The sequence below is a fragment of the Punica granatum genome, chromosome 3, assembly GCF_007655135.1.
Source record: "Punica granatum isolate Tunisia-2019 chromosome 3, ASM765513v2, whole genome shotgun sequence".
NCBI classification, from domain to species: Eukaryota; Viridiplantae; Streptophyta; class Magnoliopsida; order Myrtales; family Lythraceae; genus Punica; species Punica granatum.
Window position 1 is genome coordinate 3,587,417 of NC_045129.1, and position 17,259 is coordinate 3,604,675.

The 17,259-nt window shown below is 38.1% G+C and overlaps 1 protein-coding gene across 1 annotated transcript; it reads left to right on the forward strand.

The window, feature by feature from the left end:
- Window positions 1-10,262: 10,262 nt before the first annotated feature.
- On the forward strand, window positions 10,263-13,074 carry LOC116199493. The gene is made up of 8 exons (XM_031529857.1): window positions 10,263-10,486; window positions 10,704-10,790; window positions 10,924-11,166; window positions 11,333-11,497; window positions 11,698-11,745; window positions 11,849-11,927; window positions 12,078-12,145; window positions 12,663-13,074. Exons 1-8 carry the CDS (start codon window positions 10,325-10,327, stop codon window positions 13,050-13,052), a joined length of 1,242 nt encoding a protein of 413 aa, XP_031385717.1. The 5' UTR covers window positions 10,263-10,324; the 3' UTR covers window positions 13,053-13,074.
- The last annotated feature ends 4,185 nt before the right edge of the window (window positions 13,075-17,259 follow it).

Genomic DNA, 17,259 nt, shown 5'->3' on the forward strand with positions numbered 1-17,259 from the left:
GTTACTGGCCTAGCTCGATTTTCAACAGTCTACGTGATGGTGGTCATGGCATAGAATGGGGTGGTGAAATTCATAATAATGAAAGGATTTGGCAACACACGACGACTCAAATGGGGAGTGGCCATTTTCCTCGTGACGGGTACTTTACAAAATCATCGTACATTAGGAATCTTGCTTACATCCAAAATAATGGTTCGATGCAACGCACGCCCAAGGAAGACCTCGTGGCGTATATCACCAATCCTCGATGTTACGACCTAGTGTTAGGACCCTCGAACTTGAATTTCGGAACCCATTTTTATTTCGGAGGTCCTGGATTCTCGGCTCAATGCATAATATAGTGAAGGCATAAATAGATGGAATTATTGAATAAAAGTGAAACTGATTAAAGTATTCATACAAGCTTTATATGCTTCATGTTCAAGGCCATTCAATATATGGATCTTTTTTTCTTTTTTTTTTAAAAAAATAGCTTTGCAGGATTGCAGTTTTCGGATTAAGACCAAATTAATGGTTAGACAACGGTAACTTATAGACCAAGCTCAATGAACCAATATCTAAATCAGTTATTAAAGGACTCTTAACATAAATTCGGCTAATAATTAGATGCTTCTATTCACTGTTTAACAAGATGAAGAATATGGGGTCCTCATCAACTGTATAATTAAACATATACGATCAATCAGCCCTCAAGCATCCTCTTCTCAAGAATCAAACTGTCCAGATTTTCTTTTCCGCTTTTCTCTATTCCATATCAAAGATCAATCATAATAGCAAGGGAGAGATACGCGGCAGTCACTTAATTGCACGGCAATACCGTACCTCATGTGGCACATATAATACATGTATCTGCCACGTTTCCATTCCGTGGGCCTTCTTTAGGCGGCATCCTTCCTATCAACATAATTACCATACATTAAGTCGATAGCATGATAATCGGAGCAAAGAGAACATCCAACTGCTATATCTAAATATTTTGATAACAAAAACACTTTCTTTAATCCATTCACTGAGGTAAAAGAATTCCAAAACAAACAAGTGTGATGATCGGCTCCTTCCTCAGATGAAGTCGACACGTAATTAACGGTGGGTCCACGAATAGAGTGATGTGAACATGCCCGAGAAGTTTGTGTCCCAGACAATTACTCAAATGTTATATAGGACTGTTCCTAAGTCCTGGGGGCTCCCCAGATAAGGGCTCAAAAAGAGAGTAAACTGAAGCCCAGAGATAAAAGAGCCCTATCCGGAGGAAGCCCAACATAAAAACAAGGGAAGATATCATTCTTACTCCTCAAACTCTCTCACCTCAATTACTGTCACTTCCCAAACCTTCGGTTGTAAAATATCACTACCCAAATTAACATGAATGAAATTGTTACTCCCCCAGCTAATCAGAAGTCAAAAAGTACCTTGATAAAAGACCCAATATGCCCCTCATTTGTTTTCTATTTTGTTTAAATTAATATATACATATATATTTATACATCAATATTCATTTATGCTACGTTGATAAAGGGATAGATAATAAAGTAGGTGTAACATTTTGTTATTTAAAATGCCCATTGAAATATAAACTAGAAAATAATGAATCATTAAATTATTAGAAATTAAGGGACGATTTTAGTGTATTTTAACTACCCAATAACCCTCCACTTTCCCCACTTTCCTTTGTCTACGCCGCTCTCATTCTCTTCCTCTTCTCCACTCCCTCCCAAAATCAAATTACGTTCAACTTTCAAGGGGTTTTTTCCATAAATAAATAAAAAATTCCCTTTTTATTTAAAAACTTATTATCATAATAACTGAATCATAATTTGTATAAATGTTGTTAATATCTCGTAGCCCCATTAAGAGTCAAATGTAACATCATCAAAAACTATTGAAAATAATTATTACCCTTTCTAATTAGGAAAATTTACCTAAAATGGCCCATGATTTAACCGTTTTGTCAAATCTATCCTATATTTGTTTTTTGTCAAATCTATCTAATGGTTTACTTTTTGCATCAAATCTATCTCGATATTATTTTTTCCGTCGACATCTAACGGCCGTGCTGACGTGGCGCCCACGTGGTAAGTGTGGCCCACTATCCCTCCACTTGCCACGTCAGTACGGCCGTTAGATGTCGATGGAAAAGATAATGTCGGGATAAATTTGATGCAAAAAGTAAATCATGGGATAAATTTGACAAAAAAACATAGGATAGATTTGACAAAATGGTTAAACCATGGGTCATTTTAGGTAAAAATCCATTCTAATTGTAATTATAATTTTTTACAATTCATTATAATGTCACGTTATATATAATAAATTAGAATCTTATAAGTATATCTATAAATACAGGAAAATTACACCATGTAAGACGGGAATGGGCCAATAATTTGCATTAATCAATATTTATCTTGTAATAAAATAAATTCTTATTTTAAAAATGCACTTAAGGGATAAAAAGTAACTAACACGATACTGCTTGTAGAGCATTTGGAATTTTTAAATCAAACTTTTTTTTTGGGTGAATTGCATTGTTGAGCCGAAACCCGATGTATTCAAACCAATCCTATGTTGAATATCTCGCACATAACGCAGGTCACCTGCTATGTTTATTGTTGTGCGCACTCGAATTTTAATCTCGTCGGAGCACGCGTTCGCGCGCCTCAAATGCAACGCGGCTTGGGAGTGTCCACATTCCCAGAGACGCGCGACGAACGCATGTGAGAATGAGTCGCCACTACCTGTTTACGACCCGAGGGTCGAGGGCCGGTGAGTCGCCCGGATCTAGGGGTACGGGGTACACCTAATTGCTAAGGCGGTCTGCGAAACCCGAAATTCCGAATTCGGGGGTTCTGTTACATGCAAGCCTATATCTCGCACGCCCTATTGGTACTCTAGCTTGTCTAGGCTTGCCATTTTAATTTAATTACCGCTTAATTAAGTTACGCTCATCTTACGCGTTTTGACACCGTAAATTCGAAGAAAAACACTCCGACCGTTCGCTCTCCGACCGGGATTCTTACATGAATAAATGTACAACATAAACCCTTACATTGTTATCTCAAATAAATAAAATACAAATTACAACAACCGAATCCCGATCGATTTGCGTCCGGTTATTACTCCACTCGTACTCACCGTGTGGTTTGAAAAGACTAGAATTGAAATTAAGATGCGCTCCCAGTGTTAGGGGATTGGATCCCATGATCTACGATTGGGGCGTTGGACCCCATATGGATCGTATCCTAAATGATCGGGCTCGATTCGCTTAACAAACAAGTGTAAGAATGTAACAAGCGGGCACAAATAAACAAACAATGGGATTTTGTTATTGCCGAATTTACGTGATTTAACCAATTATTAACCAGGGTATCTTGGCATGCAAATCCTACCCTAAAACAAACAAAGTGGGTACAAGGTGTGTATCGATCAAGGATCGTCTCGAGAAGGTATTTCGCATTTGGCATTATTTTCCGAGGACTTGACGTACGTGACGTCTGTTGTTAAGTCTTGTGTTTGTGGGTTGCTTTTAGAATTGTTCTATATTATGACACTACGGTTGTTACAAGTTATTACCGAACATTGATTCCGCCCGTAAATCCTAGAACCTAGTGCTTATCACGCTATTGCTCATTTTTTACTTAGCCAAGTACACAATTAGTCCGATATTTGTATTTTGAGCCAATCCACCCGAACTAACTACTCGAGACTACGCTAGAATAATAAAAACTCATCGGTCGGATAGAGCGGGCTATGCAGATGAAGCTGCGCCTAGAAAGGTAGCCTATCCCTACCCTGACACCGTAGTGTTTATATTATTCTAACCATAAGGGTGTCGCTAAGTTGCAAATAGACGATTTTGCTTTTGAGGTGAAAATTATTTTTGGAAAAGAGAGACTACGCGGTGCGGGCCACCTCGGCCTGTGACCGGCGCTAACCGATCCCCTGGACCTTCCAAGGTTGTCAATAACCCTAAAAAGCCAAAGGATCGGTTAATCTATCCGAAAGTGATCTAAGAAGAACTTTCACGCCCCGAACTGAGTTTCCTGAAATCAGGTTAAGCCTCGAGTCAAGACGTGCAAGTCCTTCCTAGACATCCATGTCACATTGAACCACGTTAGTGGAATTATTGATTAAATTGATTAATGTTTTGCCAAATACTCTAAATATTTGGGTTTCAGACTATCGAGCCGATCATTGATGGACCGTCCGATACGAATCCTAATTCCCGATCACCTTTGGATTCAAAAATTAATTTTAGGTCGAGCTTGCATGATTAATCCGATTCATGTGAGGTTTCGATTAAAACGAGAAAATAAAGCGTTTAAACACGAATCAAGAACACATTATCACGTCAAGCACGACAAACATACACATTTACACAATCGGTGCCGCCATGATCATGATAAACACATACAAACATACACACATAATATTAACGAAATCGATAAAACGACATCGATTCATGGACGCGGAAAATCATGTAAAAAGTACGTATTATCATGTTGTATACGTATAATTACAGAAAACAAAATGTTCAAACGAGGCACACACTTTGTCGGTCGGGAATTCAAATAGGAAAGGATTGGGTATCTTTATAAATGTCCAGAGACTGAATTGAATATTTTTAAAAGAACAAAGACTGATTTGAAAAATCGGAAAAGTTCAGGGGACTGATTTGAAAATTTTGAAAAAAATTCAGGACTATGAAAAAATTACTGAAAATGTCCCAGGATTTTTTTTGAAACGAATTTGAAAAGTTTGGGCTGATCTGAAAAGTGAAAAATGCCCCAGGGACTGAACTGAAATATCATGAAAAATTCCCGGAATAGGTTTAGAAATTCTGAAAATTCAGGGACTGATTGGAAAATGGTAAAAATGACTGGGAATTGACTGAAAATTTTTTTAAAATTCGGGGCAGATCTGAAAAGGGCGGAAAATAGCCACGGGACTAAACTGAAACAACTTGAAAAGTTTCCTAGGATGATTGAAAAATTATGGAAAGTTTAAGGACTGATTGGAAAATAATAAAAATGGCCGGGACTCGACTGAAGATATTTTTTAAATTCGGGGCAGATCTAAAAAAATAAAATGCATCCTCAGGACTGAAATGAGACAAAACAAAAAGTTTGTAAAATCGAGTTCGGGACAAATCCGATCACCCACGCAACCCAAGAATGCTCATTTCACGTCAAATTCATCCAAGCAAACGTTAATATTCAAAAATGGAGCCCTAAACATGCCACTAAGCCTGGAATTTACCTTGCTTGAGAAGATTAGGGGCAGATATGTAAATAAAGAAACATTTCGCCAAATAAGTTGGGCTGCTGGGAAGTGGGCCGAACTGGGCCGGTGAGCTGGACTGGGCCAATGGAGGGCGGATTGGGCCAGATTGGACCTCTACTGGACTGGTTGGGATGCTTGCCGCAAGTCGAATTGCTGGGCCAACACGGGCTGGGCTACTAGGTGCACGAACGGTGCTGTTGATTGCGCGAACGATACCGGCAGCTCACGAGCGTTGCCCCTGCGATTCGGAAGTACGGCAGATCCGGTTAAAAAAAATTTGAAAATAGAAAAGAAAAGAGCGATGGTCCCGGCGGAAGGCTCTCGCGATAAGGAATCGAAGAGATCAGATCCCGTGGAGTTATGGCCCGAGTTCGAGCACGAGGAGGCAGCAGACTTCGATGTCTGAGCTGAGGGAGTTCCGGGGAGCCGTGGGCGAGAAGAGTCGAGCTGCGGGGAAGAGCGCCGGGGAACTGAGGGTTTTTTCTCTCTGTTTTTTTTTCGGAGCTTCCCGATTCCTCTAGCCGACCCCGAGCATTTTTTCCTTCTTTCTTATTTATTCAATCCGGGCGAGCTTAGGGTTTTCTTGCCGAATGTGTTGCCGTTTGTTTTCTATAATGAGCTGCGAGTTTCCTTTCAAAACGGGTTACGGTTTCCTTTTGGATTCTTGGGAGAATTTTTGTCCTGAGAGAGAGAGATCGAGAGAGCCGGGCATATTTCTAGGGTTTTCCTTTTATATTCGGCTGAAAGAAAAGAAAAAGAAAGAAAGAGACGTGGAGAAGGTGGCGGCTAGGTTTTCGTTTTCTTTTCTTTTTCATTAGGGTTTTCGTTTTTTGGAAAGAAGAAGGAGAGAAGAGAAGAAGAAGGGAGAGTCGGGGGCCAAAGGAAGGAAAAAGAAGAAGGAAGAAGAGGACAAAATAGGGGGAGGATGGAGAGACAACGGTCAGTTGACCGTTGCCACCCTTTTTTTTTTTTTTTGAAAATTAGTCGGTCAGACCGACTCTGATCGGTTCTGATGGATTTTGAATTTTCGGACTCTTTTCTTTTTTAAAAAAAATTCGAAAATTTAAATTTAACGCGCGTGGAGATTAAAACTCTCGTTTTTGCAATTGGATGTCCAAAAAATGATCTGTGACCGACATTGCGTCTAGAAAAATTTATGGATCAATATCATGCAATAAAATATTTTCCAAAGTTTTCGTCCTAAATTTTGAAATTTGACGTTCACGCACGTGGCATTAAATTGAGAAAATGTCCTAATTCCAGAAGTCGCGAATGCTCGAGCAATTAATCGAAAATACTTCCCTCATACGGGCGACAAAATGACGATTTTACCCCCTTCTGAAGTCGGTGGGCCGAAATGGGGTGTTGAGTTTTATCAAGCACAAACTTAAAATATATACATACATACATAAAGAAATTAAGGAAGGTCATAGCTCGGTGGAAAAAGATTAGATGGTAAATTTCAATTTGTTCCTTCCTAATTTGGGCTGTCGAGTTAAGCTCAATACACATACACACACCAACGAGAAAATTTTGAATGATCCTAACTCATAATGATGTGGTGATGAGGAACCAATAAGATTGCTTCAATTAAGAAGACCTACCACAATTAATCGAGTGATTAGAACTTATTATTTAGTTTATTACAATTTAATTGGTTCTTTCTCATGACATGTGAGAGGTAGAATCACCCAATAATCTCTCCACACCAACCCATTAAAATTGATCGAAGAACAAAGTTAAGATACAAAAATACATACATTAAGAAATTAAGGAAGGTCATAGCTCGGTGGAAAAAGATTAAATGGTGAGTTTCAATTTGTTCCTTCCTAATTTGGGCTGTCGAGTTAAGTTCATTTATACACATACCCATACCAACCCACTAAAATTGATTCTAACATATATAGAATATATGTAACTACATATATATCTTGGGCATGTAATGCATATGTATATATACGAATACAAGTTGATGTATATTCGTGGTTGATCCTTTTTTCCCTTTCTTTTCTCATTTATACTATACGTATGGCGACTCGAAGAAGAAGAGAAGGTATAGTTCGGATATTCTTGTTGATAACAGCAGTCCTAGTTGATTCGGCTCAAGCAAGGAGAAAACTATCATTGTCCAATAAATCAAACAATGTCGAGTTTGCTAAGACCCACAAAGGAACTGTAAAAAATGTTCAAGTTACATTTCATTTCAGTACATGTATTGCCGTTTCCTTTTCAATTTTCGGCATTCATCGTTATTTTAAACGAGTCATAACTAAATATTTTGCCCATGACATGAATTTCAAATCACAGATTTCAGTTACCATGAGGAGAATCATTGAATATGCATATAGTTATATATATATATATATATATATATATATATATATATATATTGGGCTATTCAGACTGGTTGTGGCGATGTTGTCGATTGTGTCGATATTTACAAACAACCGGCTTTCGACCATCCTCTACTGGAGAACCATACCATACAAGTAGGTTTCCTTCTTTTTGCACGTTTTTCCTCGACTTGTCATCATAGTGTAAATTTTTCTCTCACTAGGATTTAAGGTTAACTAATTTCTGCAGTTACTATAGCAATTAAAAGAAAATTCAATCAAATTTTACAGATGAAACCGAGTTTCCTAGAAGAAGGTGAAAGTCATTTGCAACGGCTGCCCCGAAGGAACAGTCCCTATTATCAGGAAGACATCGGAAAACGGTGTTGATGTTGAGGATTATGCTCCATTGCTCCTTGTTAACGAGAAAAGCGGCCTTCCCAACAAATCCTTTGCTGTTTTCGCTTCTTACAATAATGGACATGAGGCATGTACCTTCCTTCCTTCGATTGACTCACATAAAACATTGGAGCAATGGAAAAAGGAAATTAAGCCAATAAACCACATCATCAATTATATATATATATATATATATATTATTAAACTATCGATGTGCATTATTGTTTTGTCATTAATATACATGTTCATGTAATCCGTATGCAGTAGTGAAGACGAAAGATAACGAGGGAACCTTCCATGGAGGCCAAGCAGTCCACAATGTGTGAAATCCTCACACAGAGACTAGAGAAATGAGCATCCCCCAGATTTGGATCTTCGCGGGCTCAGTGGAAAACATCAACACCGTAGAGGCTGGGTGGATAGTAAGTCAAATTAAAGCGTAACCATGAATAATCGGTAACCGATCGACTCTGTGTTTGTTTCGCTTTAATATTTTAGTCAGTACCCGGTAAGCAAATAAATATATGTGATGAAAATGATATTAAATTAATGATGCTTGCTTACTTATTATTTAATCTTTTTAAATGTGATTAATTAAATTAATATGATAACCGATATATGGTGAAAATCAACCCGGTGCGATGCACGGGATAGAGCCCCAGTGTGTGTATATATATATATATATACCTTGATAAAGACCCAATGGTCCTTCTCTACTTTTTTATTTTCCCAATATTAATTTAAAGAAAACAGAACACAAAGGAGGGGCATTTTGGGTCTTTTTGAAGATATATATCAATATATATATATATATATATATATATATATAGGGGGCAAATGAGCCCCAACTCCATAGTTTGGGGGGTGAGAAAGTTAATTTTCCCTTTTTATTATATTAAGTTTTAAAAAATCGGGAAATTAAAATCTATATCAATATTCATTTATGCTATGTTGATAAAGGGATAGATAACAAAGTAGGTGTAACATTTTGTTATTTAAAATGCCCATTGAAATATAAACTAGAAAATAATGAATCATTAAATTATTAAAAATTAAGGTACGATTTAGTGTATTTTAACTAGGACTGGCAATATTTCACACGACACGATAACACGACACGGAGTTAAACGGGTTTGGGTTGGACATTTTTGATAATCGGTCTAAACGGGTCCAACCCGTTTAAACAAGGTTAATAAGCGTGTCTTATCAGGTTGAACCCGTGTAACCCGATTATACACGATTAAACCTGTTTATTTAGACATGTTTAATTGCGTTACTATAATTATGTAACCCGTTAATCCGTTTATGTATTTGGATTTACCAAAATATCCTTATGTAATCCTAATTTCCTAAGTCCCTAACCTAATTTACTTTCATTTCTTTCACCCAATCCAACACATGTCGTGTTAACTTGTAAACATGTCGTGTTAACGTGTTTGGGTAAACGAGTTAATCGGATAAACATGTCGTGTTAATGTATCCGGGTAACTGAGTTGATCGGATAAACAAGTTGTGTTAACGTGTTCGGATAACGTTTATACTCGTGTCGTGCATACGTGTACCTATTATGACACGTTTCGATAAACGGGTTTAAACGTGTCTAAACGGGTTGACGCGGATATAAACGTGTCGTGTATGGGTTTCCAAAACTTGACCCGTTTAATAATCGTATCGTGTACGGGTTATGACTTTGATGACACGAACCCGTATAAACACGACACGTATAAACACGACACGACACGAATTGCCACCCCTAATTTTAACTACCTAATAACCCTCCACTTTCCCCACTATACTTTGTCTACGCCGCTCTCATTCTCTTCCTCTTCTCCTCTCCCTCCCAAAATCAAAATACGTTCAACTTTCAATTAAGAAATTAAGGAAGGTCATAGCTCGGTGGAAAAAGATTAAATGGTAAGTTTCAATTTGTTCCTTCCTAATTTGGGCTGTCGAGATAAGTTCATATAGACACGTACCCACACCAACCCACTAAAATTGACCGAAGCACAAAGTTAAGATACAAAAATACATACATTAAGAAATTAAGGAAGGTCATAGCTCGGTGGAAAAAGATTAAATGGTAAGTTTCAATTTGTTCCTTCCTAATTTAGGCTGTCGAGTTAAGTTCATATTGACACATACCCACACCAACCTACTAAAATTGATTCTAACATATATAGAATGTATGCAAATACATATATATCTTGGCAATATAATGTATATGTATATATACGAATACAAATTGATGTATGTGTTCTGTTCCAGACTCGTGATTGATCCTTTTTTTCCTTTCTCTTCTCATTTCTACTATACGTATGGCGACTCGAAGAAGAAGAGAAGGAATAGTTGGGATATTCTTGTTGATAACTGCAGTCCTAGTCGATTCCGCCCAAGCAAGGAGAAAATTAGCATCGTCCAATAAATCAAATGATGTCGAGTTTGCTCAGGCCCCCAGAGGAACTGTAAAATCTGTTCAGGTTATATCTTATTTCAGTACATGTATTGTGTTTCCTTTTCAATTTTCAGCATCCATCCTTATTCAAAATGAGGCATAACTAAATATTTTGCCCATGACATAAATCTCAAATCACAGATTTCAGATAGCATGAGGAGAATCATTAAATATGCATATAGTTATGTGTGTACATATATATATATATATATATTTTTTTTTTTTTTTTTGTGGCTATTCAGAGTGGTGGCGGCGATGTTGTCGATTGTGTCGATATTTACAAACAACCGGCTTTTGACCATCCTCTACTGAAGAACCATACCATACAAGTAGGTTCCTTCTTTCCGCACGTTTTTCCTCGACTGTCATCATAGTGTAAATTTTTCTCTCACTCGGATTAAAGGTTAACTAATTTCTGCAGTTACTATAGCAATTAAAAACAAATTCAATCAAATTTTACAGATGAAACCGAGTTTCACAGAAGAAGGTGAAAGTCATTTGCAAGGGCTGCCGGCCGAATTGGAAGAATGGGGCGTGGATTGCCCCGAAGGAACAGTCCCTATTATCAGAATGACATCGGAAAATGCTGTTCAGAAGAAGGATTATGTTCCACCGTTCCCTGTTAACGAGAAAAGCGGCCTCCACAACAAATCCTTTCCTGTTTTCGCTTCTTACAATAAGGGACATGAGGCATGTACCTTCCTTGCTTCGATTGACTTACATAAACGCACGACCCATGGAAAAAGGAAATTAAACCAATAAACTAAATCATCAATTCTAGATATATGTGTTATATATATATATATATATATAATTAAACGATCGATGTGCATTATTGCTTTGTCATTAATATATATGTTCATATAATCAGTATGCAATAGTGAAGACGATAGAGAACGGGAGAACCTTCCATGGAGGCCAAGCGCTCCTCAATGTGTGGAATCCTCATGCAGAGACCGGAGAAGCGAGCATCTCCCAGATTTGGATTTACGCGGGTTCAGAGGAAAACGTCAACACTGTAGAGGCTGGGTGGATTGTAAGTCAAATTAAATCGAAACCATGATTAATTAGTAACCGATTGACTCTGTGTTTGTTTCGCTTTAATATTTTAGTTAGTACCCGGTAAGCAAAGAAATATATGTGATGAAAATGATATTAAATTAACGATGCTTGCTTACTTATTATTTAACCTCCTCGGATAATTCAGAAAAACTCAACATTATCCTTTTGTTTCAGGCAGGGTTAGATTCTCGGCCGACTACGACATTTTTTACATACTGGACTGTGAGTTTCTCAATCCATTTTATAGGGCTTGCGCTTCAATGGTCGCTTTCGACATTCTTCGGTACTCTTTTCTTTTTTTTTCCTTATGAATGATTTACTGCAGAGTGATGGATACAAATCAACAGGCTGCTACAACCTTAGATGCTCAGGATTCGTGCAAACGAACAAACACATTGCTCCTGGTAATGGTCGCAAACAAATACAAATTTTTAAATATTTTGCATGTTTCAAATTTATATCTATCTAAACCGTGAACGAAAATGACAACGAAACAAATATAAGGTGATTAGTGAAATATACTCTAACATAAATTGGTCTACATATCTATATAGGTTTTCAAGTACGACCAACATCCACCTTCAACGGGCAGCAGTTTGAAATAGGTGTACAAATTAAACAGGTGAACATAAGTTCTTTCCTCTAACAATATGCTTTTAATATTTTTCGGTGTGCACACTGGTATCCGAAAGCCCATCAGGCTCCGATGATCGAGTTCGAGTTGGGTTCACCCACTAAGAATTAAAACTCTTCCAGTATGAATTTTTTCCATTACAAAACTCAAATCCGAAGACTTTGTTTAAAGAGAATAAGCGCGGAACCACTTGAATTAATCCATGTTGGTACATATGCTTTTATTTGTTATTATATATATTTTTTTGGATAAATAATTTGTTATTATATTAATGTTGCTATCTTCCTTTCGTCATTCATCTAGGGTCTACTTTGTGGATGTAATTATAATAAACTGCCATAAGGGCAAATTTTACGATTATATTTGCTCCCAAAACCACATCATCAGTTTAATTATGTAAATATAACATTGAGAAAATATATAAAATTTCTCGAGAGGACTTCACTATTATATATTTGTATACCTAGCACAAACGTAATGACATTACTTTTTTTTAATGCATTAGGATATGTCTACACAACACTGGTGGCTTCGTCTGAATGATATGGACATCGGTTACTGGCCTAGCTCGATTTTCAACAGTCTACGTGATGGTGGTGTTGGCGTAGACTGGGGTGGTGAAATTCATAATTTTGGAAAGGATTGGCAACACACGACGACTCAAATGGGGAGTGGCCATTTTCCTCGTGACGGGTACTTTACAAAATCATCGTACATTAGGAATCTTGCTTACATCCAAAATAATGGTTCGATGCAAAGCACGCCCAAGGAAGACCTCGTGGTGTATATCACCAATCCTCGATGTTACGACCTAGTGTTAGGACCCTCGAACTTGAATTTCGAAACCCATTTTTATTTCGGAGGTCCTGGATTCTCGGCTCAATGCATAATATAGTGAAGGCATAAATAGATGGAATTATTGAATAAAAGTGAAACTGATTAAAGTATTCATACAAGCTTTATATGCTTCATGTTCAAGGCCATTCAATATATGGATCTTTTTTTTCTTTTCTGTTTTTTGAAAAATAGCTTTGCAGGATTGCAGTTTTCGGATTAAGACCAAATTAATGGTTAGACAACGGTAACTTATAGACCAAGCACAATGAAACAATATCTAAATCAATTATTAAAGGACTTGTCAGCACCCAATTTTGGTCAACTCTAGTAAAAGGAGGGCAAAATCGTCATTTGTCACTATCGAGGCCAAAAACTAATTTTCTATAAAATATCGATCCCTGAATTTTTCTGAGCGAAATGGCTGTCTCGAATCATTTTTTGATATCCAATTGAAAAAACGATAATTTTAATTTTTAAGCGCATCAAATTCAAATTCTTAAAAAAAAGAGAAAAAGTTCGCGCTCAGACCGGTCAGATCGGCGTTAGGCCGGTCAAATATTCAACAGATCGGTCTGACGAGGGTCAAAAGTTTCTGACCGTTTCATTTTCGCCCCTGCTTTTTCTTTCTTTCCACTTCGCCCCCTCTTCTTTTCTTCCTCTTCCTTTTCGCCCCCGTCGTTCTTTCCTTCTCTTCTCTTCTCCCCCCACTTCTTCTCCTCTTCTTTCACTGAGTCCCTCTGCCATCTCCGACACGCCGCGGTTGTCGACCCACCGCGACCGCCTGCCACCACCGACACGTTCGCCCGACACACCACCGCTCGCTTCCCCGGCACGTTCCCTCGGCCGCTATATCCCCCTCCCGCTCCCCCTCTCTCTCTCTCGACACCCGACTCGGAGGTCTCGAGTCACGCTCGAAATCTTTCCCTCTCATTCCGATTTTTCCCCGGGAACGGACTCGCGACACTCCCCGGAGCAAAACCCCTCTATTTCCCCTTCTCAATTCCCCCAATTTCCGACGATTAAACTCGGAAAATCCCTCGCCGGAAAACTCGAAAACCTCGCAAAAAAAAAAACCGAAATTCCTCTCGATCCCAATCGATTCGAGCCAAACGACGCCTCTCCCGAGCACGGCATAGCCTAGGCAGCGCTCGCCGCCGTCTCCCGTGCCCTCTCGTGCCGTCGTTGCGACACCTAGCGGCGGGAACCGCCATTCTCGGCCGTCGGAACCCTCCTCTCCGCCCATCTTTGTCTTCTCCGGCGTCTTCCTTCTCACGAGCTCGGCCCATCTCTTTGGTTTGTGCCGGTCCAGCCCAGCAGATTCGGCCCAAACCCGCTTTGCCCAGTCCAGCTGAGACGATCCGACCCGTTCCGCCTCGCCTCGGGTTCAGCCCGGAACGCGCGACCCGTTTCTCCCGCAGATTCGGCCCAGCTTCAGCGCCCGGCCCAGCTCACCCGTGCTCCTGGCTCAACGCGCCCTTTTGCGGCCCAACTCCCTCACGGTCGGCCCAACCCACGCGCGCGGCCCCGACCTCCGCACGCTCGGCCCAACTCGCCGGCCCACCACCCCGTTGCAGTCGGTCCGCACTGTTCAGACCCCCCGGTTCGATCTGAACGCCGGGTTTTCTGGTTTAAACCAAAATTAGGTATATTATCCCGACTTTAAAACCGATTGTTTGAAGTGAGAACGAATACACACGAATCAATCTCATGTTCACTCGGCTTTAAGGGAATTAAATCAGTTAAACACATCAAAATTAGTTTAATTAATTATTCGGACTTAAAAATTGATAAAATTAAATTCCGTCGTAACTAGTTTTGCTTATTCATGTACAGATGTGAATAATTGGATATGCTTTGATCGAAATCCTGCACGAATCGGCTAATCACATAAACACGACATTAAAAGACATAACTCTCTTGCGTTCACACGTTCATCGGATTTCATTTACTTTGTCTGCTTTCGCCATTTTGTTTGTTTTCCTGTTTATTTATTGCGGGTCGAGCCCAAATTCCTAGGATACGATATACACGGGGTCCAACACCCTATTTGAGCCCGCGTTGCTTTAATTTTGGTTTCGATCACTCAAACCACACGATGAGCCACGAGTAGAATAATAACCGAATGCGAACCGACCGAGATTCAGTTGTTGTAATTTGTATTTTATTTATTTGAGTGAACAATGTAAGGGTTTATGTTGTACATTTATTCATGTAAGAATCCCGGTCAAAATAGTTCTTCGAATTTACGGTGTCAAAACGCGTAAGATGTGCGGAACTCAATTAAGTGATAATTAAATTAAAACGGCAAGCCTAGACAAGCTAGAGTACCGATAGGGCATGCGAGATATAGGCTTGCATGTAACAGAACCCCCGAATTCGGAGCCTTGGGTTTCGCAGACCATATGCCTTAGCAATGAGGTGTACCCCGTACCCCTAGATCCGGGTAACTTGCTGGCCCTCAACCTTCGGGTCATAAAATGGCAAGTGGCGACTCCTTCTCAAGTGCGTCCGTCGCGCGTTCCCGGGAAAGTGGACACTCCCAAGCCGCGTTGCATAGGCGCGTGCACACGTGCCCCGACGAGACGAAATTCGGGTGCGCACAAGACTCTTAACATAAATTCGGCTAATAATTAGATGCTTCTATTGACTGTTTAATAGGATGAAGAATATGGTGTCCTCATCAACTGTATAATTAAAAATATACGATCAACTAGCCCTCAAGCATCCTCTTCTCAAGAATCAAAATGTCCAGGTTTTCTTTTCCGCTTTTCCCTATTCCATATCAAAGATCAATCACAATAGTAGAGGAGAGATAAGCGGCAGTCACTTAATGGCACGGCAATACCGTACGTCATGTGGCACATATAATACATGTATATGCCACGTTTCCATTCCGTGGGCCTTTTTTAGGCGGCATTCTTCCTGTCAACATAATTACCATACATTAACTCGATAGCGCGGTAATCGGAGTAAAGAGAACATCCAAATGCTATATCTAAAGATTTTGATAACAAAAACACTTTCTTTAATACATTCACTGAGGTAAAAGAATTCCAAAACAAACAACTGTGATGATCGGCTCCTTCCAAAGATGAAGTCGACACGTAATTAACAGAGATATAAGAGCCCAATCCGGAGGAAGCCCTACATAAAAACAAGGGAAGATATCATTCTTACTCCTCAAACTTTCTTATCTCAATTACTGTCACTTCCCAAACCTTCGGTAGTAAAATATCACTCCCAAATTAACATTGATGAAATTGTTACTCCCCAGCTGATCAGAAGTCAAAAAGTACCTTGATAAAAGACCCAATATGCCCCTCATTTGTTTTCTATTTTGTTTAAATTAATATATACATATATATATTTATACATTTATTTATCAATATCTATACATATAGTAAAATTAACTTGAAATGTAATAAATGCACTTCAATTAATGTATTTTAAAAAATATAAAAAGATGGATACTATTTTAAAATTATAAAAATAATATAATTTGAAAATATTGAAAACCAAAAAACACGATATGTGTTTTTAATCAAAGTAAGCAAAATGAATCATTAAAATTATTAAAAACTTATAAAATATTACCGAAAAGCATATAATATTAAGAAATTAAATCTATGAATAAAATTGTATGGAAAATTTTCAATTTTATTAGAATAATATTTGCATTTTATATACAAAATTGATTATCATGTTAGAATTCTAAAATTAATAATATATATAACATATAATATTTTACATTATAAAAGCTTAATCGCAACAAGAAATACATATATATAATTAATATGAGACTGTGCAATGCACATGACATAAAATCTATTATAATTGTAATTAAAAATTACTCTCACTTTTACACAAAAAATTCCTCTACTTTATTGAAAATTATAGTTATAATTACATTTAATGAAATATAATATTATTATAAATAAGAAGATTGATATTCCAAATGTGATTAATTAAATTAACATGATAACCGATATATGGTGAAAATCAACCCGCTGCGATACACAGGTAGAACCCGTATGTGTATATATATATATATATATATATATATATATTAATATATACCTTGATAAAGACCCAATGGTCCTTCCCTACTTTTTTATTTTCCCTATATTAATTTAAAGAAAACCGAATGCAAAGGAGGGGCATTTTGGGTCTTTTATCAAGATATATATTAATATATATATATATATATATATATATATATATAATATAGGGGCAAATGAGCCCCAACTCCATAGTTTAGGGGGTGA